The sequence below is a fragment of the Sus scrofa genome, chromosome 3 (genome assembly GCF_000003025.6).
Source record: "Sus scrofa isolate TJ Tabasco breed Duroc chromosome 3, Sscrofa11.1, whole genome shotgun sequence".
NCBI lineage: Eukaryota > Metazoa > Chordata > Mammalia > Artiodactyla > Suidae > Sus > Sus scrofa.
In genome coordinates this window covers 2,143,729-2,160,378 of record NC_010445.4, presented here as the reverse complement: position 1 = coordinate 2,160,378, position 16,650 = coordinate 2,143,729, and the positions used below count along the sequence as shown (strand labels likewise).

The 16,650-nt window shown below is 57.0% G+C and overlaps 1 protein-coding gene across 4 annotated transcripts in view; it reads left to right on the top strand.

Moving 5' to 3' along the window:
- The window catches only part of CARD11 (caspase recruitment domain family member 11), a 121,200-nt gene extending 105,999 nt beyond the window's left edge, over nt 1-15,201 (top strand). For all 4 annotated transcript variants that reach the window (XM_021086018.1, XM_021086015.1, XM_021086019.1 and 1 more), the window contains exons 15-25: nt 348-480; nt 785-986; nt 1,406-1,532; nt 3,743-3,983; nt 4,479-4,575; nt 4,940-5,035; nt 6,403-6,538; nt 7,404-7,583; nt 7,880-8,004; nt 9,451-9,566; nt 14,504-15,201. In XM_021086018.1, the coding sequence (XP_020941677.1) occupies nt 348-480; nt 785-986; nt 1,406-1,532; nt 3,743-3,983; nt 4,479-4,575; nt 4,940-5,035; nt 6,403-6,538; nt 7,404-7,583; nt 7,880-8,004; nt 9,451-9,566; nt 14,504-14,708 (1,658 nt within the window). In that variant the 3' untranslated portion in view covers nt 14,709-15,201. The remainder of the gene's footprint in view (nt 1-347; nt 481-784; nt 987-1,405; nt 1,533-3,742; nt 3,984-4,478; nt 4,576-4,939; nt 5,036-6,402; nt 6,539-7,403; nt 7,584-7,879; nt 8,005-9,450; nt 9,567-14,503) is intronic.

Here is a 16,650-nt window from a genome sequence, read left to right as displayed (position 1 = left end):
CTGATTCAACCCCAAACCTGTGAACTTCCATATGGTGCAGGTGCAGCCCTAGAAAGCAAAACAAACAAACAAAAGTCTTAAAAAAAACTGGTGAGGCATCCTGCTAAGAAGGGACTCCTGGGGGCAGGGGAGTGGCGGGGTAGGAGAGGTTGCCAGCGCTGGACCCTCTGCCCCCCTGGGTCTTGGGGGCTGGCTGACTGAGGCTGCCCCCCCCACCTCATTCATCCGGAGGAGAATGTCCCAGGAGGCAGGCAGGCAGGGAGGGGCAGGGGCTGGAGCAAGTCCAGGAGCCCCTCCCTGCTCCGCTGGCCAGTTGGGGTCCTGACGCGTCCGTCCCTCCTTTGCAGATGACAGTCACGAGCGGTACTCCTTCGGCCCCCCCTCCATCCACTCCTCCTCCTCCTCCCACCAGTCTGAGGGCCTGGACGCCTATGACCTGGAGCAGGTCAACCTCATGTTCAGAAAGTTCTCGCTGGAAAGGTACCAAGGTCGTGGGCAAGGGGACAGCTGGGGTGGGGGCAGGGAGGAGGTAAAGGCTCTTCACCCCTCGATCCCCTGCAAAGGGGAGTGTCCATGTCACCCTCGTTCTGGAATCAGAGCCTCCCAGAGTCAGAAATCGCCTCCCCTGACCCCCAGTCAGGCCCAGGGAGGGAGGGGTCTGCCCAGGGCCACACAGCCTGATGGAGACAAGGAACAGGACCAGCCCTGGGCCCCGCCCTCTGGCATGTCCTGGCAGGGGGCCCGCCCTGCAGCCGCCTAACCCCCACGTTATCTCCTGACCCAGACCCTTCCGGCCATCGGTCACGTCCGTGGGGCACGTGCGGGGTCCCGGGCCCGCGGTGCAGCACACCACGCTGAACGGGGACAGCCTCATCTCCCAGCTGACCCTGCTCGGGGGCAACGCGAGCGGGAGCTTCATCCACTCGGTCAAGCCGGGCTCCCTGGCCGAGAAGGCCGGCCTCCACGAGGGCCACCAGTTGCTGCTGGTGAGAGGCTGGGCACCGGAGTGCCCACGGCTTTCCCTCTGCTTCCTCTGCACATCTGCCGCTGACAGCGCATGGACCACCGCCCCCCCATCCCCGGCCAAGGCTTTGTGCTACGCTGGGGAGGGAGGCGGAGGGGAGCAGCCCTTCCTCGCCAGAAGCCCTTCTCCAGGCCCTTCTCTCTGCCACTCCTTGCTCGTGTTTCTAGATCCTGTGCACACGCACAGGGCACACCGCAGCACGCGCGTGCCCCGGGCCATGGACGGGAGGTGCGGGAACCGCATTTTGGCCGGACGCTTTCTTCCCGCGGCAGCGCTGAGCCCATCTCTGTCGGGAGAGGTGCTTCCTCCCCGCGGGGCAGCCTCGCCCCCGCAGCTCTGCTCCCCGTGGCGCCAGCGGAACAGCGTGTCTTTGATCTCTAGCTCGAGGGCTGTATCAAAGGCGAGAGGCAGAGCGTCCCCTTGGACACGTGCACCAAAGAGGAGGCGCACTGGACCATCCAGAGGTGCAGCGGCCCCGTCACTCTGCACTACAAGGCCAACCAGGAAGGTGAGTTCACCAGCCGGCGTGGGACCTGGTGTCGGCGCCCTCTCTGCATCTGCTCTGTGAGCAAAGACGCAGGCCCGCTGCCATCGGAGGGGACTGTGGGGCAGCAGGCAGGGGAGGGCAGATGGTGTGACCCACACCTGCCCTGGTGTGCCTCAGGCAACCCGCCCTGCTCATGGTGCAGGTGGCACGTCCAGCCCCAAGCAGCCTGCTGGGCGATGGCCGCATCCCTGCTGGCCAGCCCGCCCCTCTCCTTGCCAGGCTGGGGTTTGCTTCCTCTCTCCAGCCTGACATAGGCAGAGACTCTGGGGTGGCGGGTCCAGCAGGCTGTTGTTCTGTGGCCAGGCTCCAGGCCAGCTCACCCCTCTTCTCGTCTGGCCCCCAGCAGCTTTTTCCTCTTTCTCGGCCAAGCCCCCCGGGCAGGGGGCACCAGGCTTTGTCTTCCTCCTCCCAAACTGAGTTCTTGTTCTCACCTCTGGGTTTTTTGCCTGCATGATTATCTCTGCAGCTGGATCTTATTTTTACCCAGCAGGGCTCATGAATGTTTCAACAGAGCATAAATAGCCACTCTCCACACGGCGGCCTGCTTGCCCGCTCCTTCCCGGCAGCGCCCGGTCGGTGCGGCAGATAATAATGAGCCTCTGTCCCCAGATAGCGCGCCCAGCCTGCCAACCCGCGGGCTGGCTCCTCCCCTCTGCCAGGCCTGGCTTTCCAGCCTGGCAGTGAGTCTCTGGGCGCTGCCCTGCCCACCGGCCCCAGTGCCCTAGGACGCAGCGTGAGAAGTGGCCCGTGGACCCATCAGCTGCGGAGCCCTGCGTCTGGAAGTCAGGGAAAGAAGAGCTCCCTCTAGCAAGGTCTTACAGGGCCTCTCCTCCGGGGCGGGGGAGGGGCGCTCAGACAGCGATGCGAGGTAACTCCGACCAAGTGAGTGGGAAGGGCGCCCGAATCCCCGTCTCCACCAAAGGTGGAGGCCAGCCTGCTGCCTCAAGTCTCCGGGGCATGGGTGGTGTGGGCCTTTGTTTCTAGGCCTGGCTACCGGGACTGCTTTAGCTTCCTCCGTGTTAAGTAGCGCTCTGCGTGTGAGGCCGATTTCAGGACTTAAATTTGGGATTTATGGCCTGGACGTTAGCTGACAGCTCCCCGCCTTTACCGTATGTATGGCTTTATGCCATACTTCCTTCCAAAAGGATTGGTGAAAATTTACATGAAAGGGCAACAGTGTTAACTAACATTCAAATACGTGCCGTGGTCCCACCACGTTAGAAAGCCGGTCTGGCCGCGTCTACTAAATCTAAACCTACAGACAGTCAGTGACTTAGTCCTGCCACTCCTGTGACGATGCCTAAGAAAAAGCATACATAGCTCTACAAAGGTATAAGAATGTTTCTAGCCGTAATAGCCAAAACGGGCAACGGCACAGATGTGCACCGAAGCACAGGTCGGTCAGCACGAGGCGGGGGTGGGGTGGAATACTCTACAGCAAAGAAAAAGAATGCCCGCAGCTGCAGCGCAGCATCGCGGATGAATCTCACAGGCGTGGCGCTGTGCGGTGGAAGCTGGATGCGGAAGAGCACAGAATGCCTGCTCGTGTGTGTGTGTGTGTGTGTGTGTGTGTGTGTGTGTGTGTGTGTGTGGAGGGGGACTATCGATTCAAGAACAGCATGATAATACACAAGCTCTGTGACCATGGGTTGTGGGGGGGGGGACTTGGAGATCGTAGCAGAGGTCCCAGTGTGAGCGACTGGTCCTACTCCGCCACGGGTCGGCCTTGCAGTGGGCCCGCCCCCAAGCAAGGACTGTTAGGGAGTGACCAGCGGCCCCTTCTGTCCCCTTCCTCTGGGTAAAAGGAGCCTGATTCGGCCTGAGAGAAGATGGGGGTTTTTTTTGAGACACGAGTCTGCCATCTTCTGGGCCTGCTGGCTTTCTGATTAAAAATTGGGATTCCTCGTTCCTGCCCCAACAATGTATTGGCCTGTCCTGCAGCGAGCAGAGCGAACTTGGGTTCAGGATCACTGGATCTGTTGTACGGTGGCACAGAGGTGTGCTCCGAGCTTCCTGGCAGCCAAGAGAAAGAGGGAACCCAGTCAGCGACCCAGCTGCTCCCTCGGCAGGGAGGACGGGTCCCCGGCCTCGGACTCAAAGGGGCCATCCCGGGGGCTGCACGGGGGTGGCCCACAGCCGGCCAGCGCTGCTTCCACGCCTTGGTCCCGCAGGGTACCGGAAGCTGCTGAAGGACATAGACGAGGGGCTTATCACGTCCGGCGACTCCTTCTACATCCGGCTGAACCTCAACATCTCCAGCCAGCTGGACGCCTGCTCCATGTCCCTGAAGTGCGACGACGTCGTGCACGTCCTGGACACCATGTACCAGGACAGGCACGAGTGGCTGTGTGCGCGGGTCGACCCCTTCACGGACCACGACCTGGACATGGGCACCATCCCCAGCTACAGCCGGTGAGGCCAGAACCGGCGGGGCGGACGGGTCCAGGGGGATGGAGCAGCTCGGCAGAGGGGGAGCCTTTGCCTGCTGAAGAGTGAGCCCCGCCAGTCCCTCCTCCTCCTCTAAACCCTCCCCACCTACCCGGGGATGTGGCCTCTTACCTCTCCAGCCTTGTTCGTTGTTCGGTGATGACACAGGGGCTGAGCCAGCATCCTCTGGCCAGACGCCCAGGCATCCATAAAGCATCCTGAGCCCCTGACACTGCTGCCCAGGCCAGCCCTGCGAGGGCAGCATCAGTAGACCCGATTTCCAGATGAGGAAACCGAGTCTCGGGAAGGTTAAGGGAATTCACCCCAGCACCATGAGGAGTCGGCTCCAGAGGGAGGGTTCAAGGCCAGATGCCCAACGCTGAGTCCTCCCTGGGGTAGGCCTGGGGCTCAGAGCACACACCCTGCCCAGGGCCCCCTGCCCCGGCCAGGCCCCTGAGGCTCCGCCCCCTCCCTCCCCAGCGCCCAGCAACTGCTCCTGGTCAAGCTGCAACGTCTGATGCACAGGGGCAGCCGGGAGGAGGCGGACACGGCACACCACACGCTGAGGGCCCTCCGGGTAGGTCGCCCTGCGCCCTGCCAGCTAATCACCACCTCCTGGGGCCCTTTGAGGGGTGATCCCAAGGGGGAGCCATCAGTCTCGTGGGATGACTGTAGGGGACTAGGTTCCTTAGGAGCCGGCCACCCCCGCCAGAAGGAGCCCCTCTCCGAGCTGGGATGCAGTCTCCCCCCCCACGCCCCGCTGCTCTCTGGTCTCTGTTGGAACAGGTCTGGAGTCCCCTCTTAGCCCTGAGCCTGCTCCCCATCTGAAATGCTTCCATCAGTGCAGAGCGGGCGAGGGTGGGGGGTGGGGGGCTTGGGAGCTCCTGTTCTCAGTGGCACTACTGTGTTAGGGGTCTCACTGGTTGATAAACTGATTGCAGAACACCCTGCAGCCCGAAGAACCCCTTCCCACCACAGACCCCCGGGTCAGCCCCCGCCTCTCCCGAGCAAGTTTCCTCTTCGGCCAGCTCCTCCAGGTAAAGCGCGCGGAGCACCTGCTGACTTTACAGGCCCACTTTGCTGCTGCCCTGCCCTTTCCGCACCAGCAAAAGGAGGCTGGATCTGAGCAACTGTGCTGTGTTTGTCCTTTCACGGCACCTCCCCTCTCTCATCCCGTTTTATCCTCACAGGGACAAGTCGACAGACAGCCTCTGTCCCTGTTGGAAGCAAACCTCACTTCTGTGAAAGATTTGGGGCAACTTAGAGCTAAAAGAAATGGAAACACCTTAGCTGTTGAAATATTAATAGAAAGATCAGGAGAGGGAAACAAACATTCCAGCTCACCAGGTCCATTTCGTCCCTCAGACTCAGCCCTGTTATCTCTGAGCATCCCAGCAGTCAAGGGAAAAAGGGAAACCCAGCAGAGACTTTAAACCGTGGCTGATGCAGAAACGTTTTAGCTCTTGGGACCAGGAAGGATTTTTCCTTGTACTTGATTCTAAAAGGGGTGGGTTTTTTTGGCATGGATCATTATACGAGGAACAGCTTAGTGGGTAAGGCATTCAGAAGTGACTTCACATAAATGCAGGAGCAGTGTGTGCCGGCTTTTTCCCTGTCACCGGCTGACAAAAACTGAGAGTAGTATTAACACGTAGCCTCACAAGGAGGTCCTGGGTTGGCGCTGTGCTCATTAGGGACTAATGCATTTGTTCCACTGCTCTGTCCTCATGTTGGAACATAGGAAACCCAGAGAAATGGTGGGTGACCTGACCCTAAAACCAGGTAGAGGTGAACAGGCAGCAGAAAGACACTTAGGGAGGCGGAGGGGCACCGTGGTGAAGTCTGACACAGGACCACGTGAGACCACACGTTTCTGTGCCCACGTGGCTCGAGGGAGGCCGAAACCCTGAGCTTCCAGGTGACTCGCCCAAAGGCCGGTTAATGACAGAGAGGGGCTGCCGTCCCCGCTCCCTGGACTTTCCTGCCTGCAAAGGGACATTGAGGAGAGACGCAGAGTCACCCAGGGGATAGGCCCCCACCCCGGGCAAAACTTTCCGCCCTCCAGGGCTCAGCTCTGAATCATAGGAGGGTGAGGTACCCCCAGAAGACTCAGGGTTCTTCCTCTGAAGGCTCCTAGCCAGGGGTCTTCGCCTCTGGGGAAGTGGGTGAGACTGCAGGGGGCTCCACTGGGAGCCTGCTCGGGAGCAGCCCCCGGCAGGTCCTGCCCATCTGGGGAGGAGAGAGGAGGCGTTTGTTTCCTTACCTGCCGACTCCCAGCTCCCAAACAGCAGGAGAACGTGCACCTGCCAGGTGGCCCCTGTCCTTGGGGGGAGTGACTGACCCAGGCCCCGGGGGCAGAGCTGGGATCTGGGTTAGGAGCCATCCTCGCCCCCACTGTCCCCAGTTCGTCAGCAGGTCTGAGAACAAGTACAAGCGGATGAACAGCCACGAGCGAGTCCGAATCGTCTCCGGGAGCCCGCGGGGGAGCCTGGGCCGGGCCTCGCTGGACGCCACAAAGCTCCTGACCGAGAAGCAGGAAGGTAGGGTGCTGACTGCCGGCCCCTGCCCACCTCCCGCATGCCCGCAGCCTCAGTGTCCCCGAGAGCCAGCCTGTCTGCTCCTTTGAAGTGGGGAGGGGGTGCCGCCTGGGGAGGAGCTGCGGGGTCCTGCTGGGAGGACCAGCAGCCTGCTGGCCGCATTCCGCCGAGCTCACCCCAGCTGACGCTTGCTGTAGTTGGTTTGAGCCCAGATGCCGTGTTAATTGGAGCTGTTTGCCATGAAGCATTTATTTATTGATTTCTCTCCCCACTGAGTGCCTCTTGCCACTTATCATAAAGCCAGCGAGGGGCCACAGTCCCCTATAGAAGGCACTGCTGGTGGCGAGCCAGCCCTCCTGGCCTGCCTCCCAGGGCCTGCTGGCCTCGCACTGATGGCCGGGGGGCCTGGGGCTCCTCTCCAGGCTGGCCAGGCCAGGGGACGAAGGACAGGGACCCCTTGCCCCCAGCTGTCCTTGCTCCTGCTCCCCCTCACCTGGGCTCCTCCTGGTCGGGCGGGCCTCAGGCCACGCTCCTCCGTGGGGAGCTCAGCATCGTCCACCCATGTCACCCACTCTTGTCCACCTCCTGCCACCTCCATCCCTCCTGCCTCTGAGCAGGGCCTGACTCAGCGCTGTCGACCCAGCTCCCAGAACAGGGCCCACCCACAGGTCATTTCATACACTTCCTGGGTGGCCCAAGGGCGTCCAGGGCTGCCGGCTTGCATCACTCTGTGCAGTGGTTTAGGAGAACCAGCCCCCAGGGTCCCATCTACCCTTCCAGAATGGCTTCCAAAGCTCCCTGGGGCCAAGAGGACACCCAGGGGTGCCCCCTACCCAGCCACAGGCAGCCTTTCGCTGTCCCTTCCCAGAGCTGGACCCTGAGAGTGAGCTCGGCAAGAACCTCAGCCTGATCCCCTACAGCCCGGTGCACGCCTTCTACTGCGAGCGCCGTCGGCCCGTCCTCTTCACGCCCACCATGCTGGCCAAGGCGCTGGTCCAGAAGCTGCTCAACTCAGGGGGCGCCATGGAGTTCACCATATGCAAGCCAGGTGCGTGCCCCGCAGGCCCCCCTCTTCCCTCCCCTCCTCTCCTTCCTCTTCCTCTTCCATCAAGGGCCCTGGAGCTAATGAAAGCGTGTGGACAGCGGGCTGCTGGGGGGAGTGTAAAGTGTGACCCTGACCTTGCCCTCGGCCAAGAACCTCAGGATCTAGTGGAGGAGATGAGATTCATTTAAACGTGGCCGGAAGGGGGTCAGCCATGCAGCTTTGTGGAGCCCAGGAAGCAGGGCAGCGCCTGGATGGGATGGTGATCCCACTGCCCTCAGGACTGGTCCCTCTCTCTGCAGATGTTGTCACGAGAGAAGAGTTCCTCAGAAAGCAGAAGTCAGAGACTATCATCTACTCCAGAGAGAAGAACCCCAACACCTTTGAATGTGTCGTTCCTGCCAACATCGAGGCAGTGGCAGCCAAGGTGAGGTGGGCTGGAGGCTGGTGGGGCTGACACTGCCTGATCGTCTTGTGAGCCACCTGGGCCACAGACTAGAGCAGAACTTGCTCTCACCTCCCTGCGTGTGAACCTTCTCCTCCTCTCCCTCTGCCACGTGCTAATTTCTCCAAGCCCTGTTCGCCGGCTCCAATGTCCATTTATGGTTCAGAACCCCCTTGTGTTTCTGGTAGCTCCCTGGTGCTGGTGCTCTGGTCCACATTGTTCAGGGATGTGTTGAGCCTGGCTGTGATAGCAGGGGCCGGAAATGGCGAGCGAGCAGGTGGTAGGGACTGTGTTCTCCAAAAGGGGGAAATGGAGCATCGGAAGGGTTCTTGGCAGTAATGCAGAAAAGGCGTCTGCGCTTGGTTTAGAGTCTTCTGGAGCCAGGCTTCGTGATCCTGGGCAGCCCTGAGCATGGCGTTCTTCCTTGCTCCAGGTCTGGACGAAGGTGAGATTCTCAGTCCACAGTGGATGAGTGCTGCCCCAGAGTTGGGGGTTTGGCTCCCTGGTGGGCAGTGACCTGGGGGATGGCAGGAGCAAGCGTCCAGCCAGGAATTCCAGATTTGCTGTCCAACCAACAGTCACTCAAGCACCTGCCCCCATTGTCACACAGATCAAAGCACAGCCAGGCTATTAGCCAGCCTTGAAGAGTTTATTGGGTATTAAAGTTTTCACAGACAGCGTGGATGGAAAATGAGTGGGCAGAGTTGGAGCCACGAAGGTTTTAGGTGCAAAGGTGATACTGTCCAAGAATCTTTGCTGTTAGAATTCCGGTAGTGGCTACACTGGTGAGACAGGGAAGCAGTGACCCGGAGGACCAGGGCCACCTCTGCCTCTGGCCCTGGGTGCTCATCCCACCAGCACATTCAGTTTGTGACAAGTCTTCTGAGCTACAAGCTTAGGAGCATGTGTACGTTTCGGTATTCTTGTTCTGTTTCAGTGCAAAGGTGTTTTTGTTTTTGTGGGTTTTTTTTTTTTTTTTTTGAAGTGGCACCTGCAGCAAAACAGGGATCATTTTCAGAAATGATGAGCTCATGGGCACCAGGGAGTCATGCTTGAGAACCCTTACACCCCCCCGGGGACAGCCAGCCCACCTCACCTCCCAAGCATTTTCCACCCCATCTAGTACCAAGAGCGCATCTGTAGGCAGAACAGAGTAGCAGGTGTTCTCTCGCTGTCTTTGCTTTTTATTAAGACTCGTTCATGCCAGCTGATTCACCCCAGGCTGGGGACTGGGGCTCTGGCAGTGCCCATCCCTGCGCGTGGCAGAGGGAGCGAGGGGTCTAAATGAGCAGGGCCATGTGTCTCAGAGGTTGGGGTCCATCTGGGGCACTCGGGGCTCTCGCATCCTGCACCGCGGGCCCCTCCCCAGGCACCCAGCCTGGCAGAGGTGGCATGGGCCCTGCTGACCTCTGTCCCCTGGGCTTGCAGAACAAGCACTGTCTGCTGGAGGCTGGGATCAGCTGCACCCGAGACCTGATCAAGTCCCGCATCTACCCCATCGTGCTCTTCATCCGCGTGTCAGAGAAGAACATTAAGAAGTTCAGGTAGGTCTCCAGGACCCCCAGGGCCTTAAAGTACCACCTCCACCCCCACCCCACCAAGCCTCTGTGGTCCCACCAAGAACAGCTGGCTGCTTGGGTTCCCCCCAGCCCCGCTCACCTCTTTAGTGAATCCTTATCAAGTGTCTGTCCCCAGTCCAGGGACATGGCCCTGACCTCCAGCAGCAGAGACAGTAACATACACGTAGGTGGAAGGTGTCCAGGAGGATGCGTGCCAGGAGAGCCAGGTGGGCGCCGCAGGACCCAGGTGGTCCAGGAAGCTGATGTTGGCACAGACCCACTACAGTGAGGCCAGGTCGGGCGGGTGCAGAGGGCACAGCAGGCGCCCAGACCCAGAGGTGGGACAGCTGGAGGAGGCCAGTGTGGGCAGAGCCATGAGAAGGGACTTTGTAGCCAAGTGGGGTCCAACCACGCCAGCCCATGTGGGCCATAGGACAGTGTGACATCTCCTGAGTGAGACAGAGCTACTGGTGGTTTTGAGGAATGACATAATCTAACGTGGGATGGCAAGGCCCACTGGCTGCTGTGCCAAGACGGGCATGGCGACAACCTGGACAAAGGACCATGATGCGGGACTGGGTCCCATCTGGTGAGCAATGAGGAAAGTCCGATCCTGGATCCATCAAGGTCAAGCCTGTGCGATTGGGGGAGGGGTCAGCTGTGGGATTTAATAGAAGGAGGAAATCAGGATGATGCCGAGGTGGGGGGCCTGCCTGTCACATGATTGGGGGCCTGCCTGTCACGTGGTGGCGTCTCTGGTCCCCACCTCTCCTCACACCAGCTGCAGCTGAGACTGAGGGTGGCCAGGCCACTCCATTCTTCCCCCAGGGTTTCCCATTAGGTGCCAGGCTTAGGGAACCATAAGTCAATGAGACCAGAGTCCCTACCTCATCGCCTCACATGCATCAGAATAGCTGCTGCACAAACACCAGAAACTGACACAGGTGGGCCCAGACGGGGAGAAGTTGGAGCCCTTGCACACTGCAGTGGGGTGGGAGATATAAAAGGATGCAGCTGTATGGAGAACAGCATGGAGGCTCCTCAAAAATTAAACATAGAGGAGCTCCCGTTGTGGCTCAGCAGGTTAAGAACCTGACTGGTCTCCCAGAAAGTGTGGGCTCAGTTCCTGGCCTCCCTCAGTGGGTTAAGGATATCCAGCATTGCTGTGAGCTATGGTGTAGGTCGCGGATGTGGCTCGGATCTGGTATTGCTGTGGCTGTGGTGCAGGCCAGCAGCTGTAGCTCCAATTCAATCCCTAGCCTGGGAACCTCCATATGCTGTGCATGTGGCCCTTAAAAAAAAGAGAGAGAGAGAGAGATTTAAGAAAATTAAATTAAAAAGACAGTTTTAGGAGTTCGCTGGTGGCACAGTAGGTTAAGGATCTGGTGTTGTCATTGCTGTGGCTTGGGTTTGATTCCTGGCCTGGGAACATCCTATGGCATGGGTGTGGCCAAAACGGGGCCGGGGGGCGGGGACATGTCTCAATTTTTTTTGGGGGGGCAGAAAGTAATAGTTGGTTTTGATTTGTGGTTGCCCTGTTTTTCAAGTATGTTAACCCCTTTCTATATCTGCTTTTTAGCCTGATAGTCCTATATGGGCTCAAACACATTATTAAAAAAGAGTCTATGGAGTTCCCATTGTGGCTCAACAGAAACAAATCTGACTAGCATCCATGAGGAGGCAGGTTTGATCCCTGGCCTCGTTCTGTGGGTTAAGGATCTCGCATTGCCGTGAGCTGGGGTGTAGTTCGCAGACGCGGCTCGGATCTGACATGGCTGTGGCTGTGGTGTAGGCTGGTGGCTGCAACTCTGATTCGACCCCTAGCCTGGGAACCTCCATATGCCGCAGGTGCACCCTTAAAAAAAAAGTCTAGATTTCCTTACTTTCCTTCCCCACATTCGGGGATGTCGAAGTCCTTTTTTAACATCCTCCCTTTTGTCCTTTTGCTGTTCCTTATGTTTACTGTCACTTTTACAGTAGGGTTTTTTTGGTTTGTTTTTCCTTTTGGGTCTGTATACTGGCTTATATAAGGAATTCCTTCCCAAGAGTGATTTCCTCCATCCTGTTTCTTGTTACTTCTTTTTTATTTAGAGAAGCCCTTTCAGTATTTCTTTTAGAATGGGTTTAGTATTGCTGTACTCTTTTAGCTTTTGTTTGTTGGAAAAATTCTTTATTTCTCCTTCTATTTTCAATGATAGTCTTGCTGGATAGAGTATTCTAGGCTGCAGGTTTTTCCCTTTCAGAACTTTGAATATATCTTGCCACTCTCTTCTGGCCTGTAGTGTTTCTGTAGAGAAATCAGCTGACAGCCTTAGGGGGGGTTCCCTTACAATTAACACTTTGTTTTTCTCTTGCTGCCTTTAGAATCAATCCTCTCTTTAACTTTTGTCACTTTTATTATAATATGTCTTGGTGTGGGCCTTTTTGGGTTCAACTTGTTTGGGGCCCTCTGTGCTTCCCGTATCTTGATATCTGTTTCTTTTAGATTTGGAAACTTTTCAGCCATAATTTCTTCAAATATATTTTCAATCCCCTTTTCTTTTTCTTCTCCTCCTGGAATCCCTATTATGCCTAGATTGGCTTGCTTTGTATTAACCCATAGATCTCTTATATTGCTTTCATGTTTTTTCATTTGGTTTTCTGTCTGCTGTCCTGATTGAGTGATTTCTATTATGCTATCTTCCAAGTCACCAATTCGTTCCTCTGCATTATTCATTCTGCCCTTTAGTGCCTTTAGCTTGGTTTTCATCTCTGCAAATGAATTTTCTAATTTTTCTTGGTCCCTCCTTATATTTTCTAGCTCCTTTCTAAAGTACTGTTTATATCTGCTCTTAATTCCTTCATACTCACCCTTAATTCCTTCAGTATTTCCACTATCTCCCTTTTGAACTCAGTGCCTATTAGACTGCAGAGGTCTCTTTCATTGTCTGCTGCTTCAGGTAAATTCTCCTGTTCTTTTAACTGGGAATGGTTCCCAAGCTTCTTCGTTTTGCTTATATTTTTCTTTTCCTGTGAGTTTAGGGAAACGAACTACTGTAGTCTTGAAGGTCTTTCTATGTAAGAGCACCCCTTTGTATTTTGTGGGGTGTTACTATTTATTTTTGGCATGGGGGTTTGGATATTTGCTGTCTCTTTCTTCAGTGTGAGCAGGCTGTTATCCCCTTGATAGGGTGCTGAATGTGTTTCCAGGGAGAAGGAGGCAATAGGTAAGGCTAGTGGTCAGTGCCTGGTTGCTGCACTCTTGCCAGTAGCAAGGATCTGCCAGAAGGTGGCACAGCCAACTCCCAGTTGCAAGGCTCTGCGAAGTGGTAATGAGCCTCAGGCAGATTTAGGTGGTGCCCAGAGCACTTGGCAGTGGCAGTGACAGAGTGTGTGAGTTCCCAGGGGAGTGAGAGCAACAATAGGTGGTGTTCAGTCACAATGCCCTCCTCTGAAGTGATTGTGTCTGAGAGGTGCTTGTCACAGACCCTTAATGGTGGCAAGCCATGCCCACCTCTGAGTCAGAGATGACTGTAGACCATGCAAGAAGCACCCCATCCTGTTTAGCCAATGCAGGAAGTGCTGCACAAGCTGCTCCTGGTTGCAGGATCCTGGGAAGTGACAGTGATCAAGCATTTGGCATTGGCAGCAGCAGGGAGGGTGTGTTCCCAGGTGAATGAGAACATCAATGGTGCTTGGTTGCAGTGCCCTCTTTTTTGCCAACCTCTGAGGTGACTGGGGCTGCAGGTGGAGCCTGTCCATAGACCCCTAGTGGTGGCAGGCCATGCCCCCCTCTGGTTTCTGAGATGACTGCTGTGGTTTGTTCCCACTGTCTGTAGATCATGCAAGAAGCGCTGTCTCATGCTAGTCCTCCTGCTGCCTTTAGCTCACACAAGAGGTGCCCAGCCACCCATAGCCTGCACAAGAGGCACCCAGTCTCCTGCAGCCCAAGCAAGTGGCCTCTTGCCACCCATGGCCTGTGCCAGAGGTGCCCCGCCCTCTGGGAGCCCACACGTGCTCAGGGAAAGAGATTCCTATGGCGGTCCGCCCTCCTCCTCTCGCCCTCCCCAACAACGGCGCCTTGCTTCTCCTGCAGGCCCAGCTCCCACGTTCCCTCTGCTGTGGTGCTCTGCTCCCCAGCCAGTAGCACACCACTCCCTAGCCTGTGGTGCACCACTCCCTAGCCCCTCAGGCTGTCTCCACACAGCCAGCCCTTGTCCTCTCCCCAGAACTGACCTCCGGAGCCTGAGGCTCAGCGCCCAGCACCCACCCAAGCATCTCAGGCTGTGCCAGCTGGGGCTGTGGTGCCGATGGTCTGTGTGGCTCTTCCTTTGCTTGGCCCTCCTCAGTCCAGCTGCGGTGCTTTTCTCAGTGACTTTGAGGTCCCTCCGTCTCGGCTGATCTCCCCCTCGGTTAGGTGGCCTCCCGGGGTGTGGGTTCCTTTCCTCTTTCACAGCTCCCTCTCAGGAGTGCTAGTCGCATCCTGATTCTTTTTCTCACTCTCTCTTTTTTTCCCTTTGTTCCACCTGTTAGGTGGAGGGTTTCTCGCCCTTTTTGGAGGTTGAAGTCCTTCTACCAGCGTTCAGTAGACATTCTGTGCAAATCGTTCCACACGTAGATGTGTTTTTTTGATGTGTTTGTGGGAAAAGGGGGAGCAGCACATCTTACTCCTCTGCCATCTTGATCTCCCGTCAAGGGCATTTTTCTAAAATGGACATCTCTAGGGATTCCACGAAGAACAGAATAAAAGAGTCCAGGACATAGGAAGCTCAGGGATAGACGGTCTGGAGAAACAAAGCCGGGAAGGGAGGTCGGTGGGTGGGCAGGGAGGGCCCGAGTGGTCAGTGGGTGGGTGCCAGCAAGGGTGGCCGGGCACTCCCAGGGTGGGCAGACAGTGGTGCCACAGCCCCCGTGTGTCTCCCTCACCCTGCCCCCGCCTGCAGGAAGATGCTGCTGCGGCCCGAGACGGAGGAGGAGTTCCTGCGCCTGTGCCGGCTGAAGGAGAAGGAGCTGGAGGCCCTGCCCTGCCTGTACGCCACGGTGGAGGCTGACATGTGGGGCAGCGTGGAGGAGCTGATCCGCGTCGTCAAGGACAAGATCTGCGAAGAGCAGCGCAAGACCGTCTGGGTAGATGAGGACCAGCTGTGAGGCGGGGGCGCCGCTGAGTCTGAGCAGGACTCGGGCCGGGTGTCCGGACTCCGCCGGGCAGCGCCGTGGAGCCAGGCGGCACCCCACTGCCTAGACGGCCTAGGGGTTCCGTCCTCAGTCGGGGAGCCCCTCCAGGCAGCCCCGGGGGCGGCTGCGGCTGGGGGGACAGTCACACGCGGGTCGGGGCAGCGAGTCGTCTCCTCTGCCCAGGGCTGACCTCCTGAGTCTGTGGCCAGCCCTGCGGGCATGAGCAGGGAGGTGGGACCCCCACGAAGGACGCAGAGCCAGGTCGGAAGCCAGTGGCCCCTGGAAGCCAGAGTGGCAGTTGAATGTAACGCATGGGACAGGTGTGCTGCCTGTAGGGTGGGGACCCTGAAAGCCAGGCACCCGCCGGCCCTCGGGACACACGATCCGCACAGTCCCAGGCAGGAGGGGACATGCACCGTGGTATTATTTTTGTTGCATTAAAATCTTTCTATTTCCTTGTTTTCAACCTTTTTTTTTTTTTTTAAATGTAGTAGTTTGCAGAGGTTTTCAGCTCTTGCCGCCTTGCTAACATGCAGACCACCCCCTGCGAGCTCAGTTTGTTGTAGGATTCTCAGCCAGGGAGACAGGCCACCAAGACCGTTTTGCTAGGAAGCATCATTTATCCGCCGGCCCTGGCTCAGCGGATTCATATCCAAAGGCTGAGCCCCAAACGCAGCGGGACGTCGCCTTATATACCCCATTAGTTTTCCCGCTACATCTAAATTCCTTTGTCCCCCTTACAAGGTGTTCCATAAATTTTGAGCAGACAGTTATACATACGCCTGCGCTCATGGATACAGGTTATGCTACATTGTTGCAGAACTGCGCATGCGCAGGTGCACAGATGCTGGTAGGGCAGGTTGCCTTTCCTCTGTTCTGGGAGGGCCCTTCCTCCTCCCCTCTACAAGTTCAGGCCCATGTCACATGCTGCATGAAGATAGGGTGACCTGCCTCTGTTTTCCCAAGACAGGCCTGATTTATCTTCCGCTTGGGGGCTAATTACTAATAGCAACCCCTCTGACGAAGAGGTGTCCTGTTTGGATGGAAGATTATTTTGTCACCCTGAGAAGGGCCCCCCCTTTAATAGGCTGCTTTGGAAGGTCTCACTGCCTAGGCCCCTGCGTCTCCCGACTCCAGCCCAAGGCCAGGCCCCCCCTCACTCAGGGCCCCCTGCACGTGTCCTCCGTCTCTGTGCATGGAGCATTCCTCCTTGCTGTCACCTCACTCCATCCTCTGGTTCAGGAGGGGGACATATGGACCAAGGGCCCGTGGTGGGTTTGCTGCCCACAGCCCAGGACAACTGACTGCAAAGGCTCTGGATTCTAGAACCATGTGCTCCTCGACCTCCTCAGTGCCGAGTTTCTAAGTATAGGCTCAGGTCCAACAGGCACAGCCAGACCCGGCCAGCTTCAGCCTGGTACCCTGCCCGGTATCCAGCCACTGGTAGGGGGCAGGCTGGGGTTCAAACCTAGATCTCTGTGTTCAAGGGGCTTGTAGGAACAACTGTTCATTGACAGTCTGATAGCTACATGCCCTTGCTCACCACCAGAATCCTGATTTTATCCTGAGACACAGATAAATGACCAATGTCCTCAGACTCCCTTGCAGCTAGGCTGATCAGGGAAATGTAAGGCAAAGTTTAGGGTAGAGACAGGGCAGATAAAGAGCCCTTCCTCTGGTTTCCTATCTAGAATACAGATGTGATGGCTGGTGCTCCAGCAGTCATCTTAGATCTTGAGGTGACCCTGATGACAAAAACGCTATACAGAGGATGGTGGAACAGAAAACCAGAGTCACTGGTGAGACTTTGGAGCCCAGGACTGCTACTTGAGTTTCTTTCTTTCTTTCTTTCTTTCTTTCTTTCTTTCTTTCTTTCTTTCTTTCTTTCTTTCCTTCTTTCTTTCCTTCCTTCCTT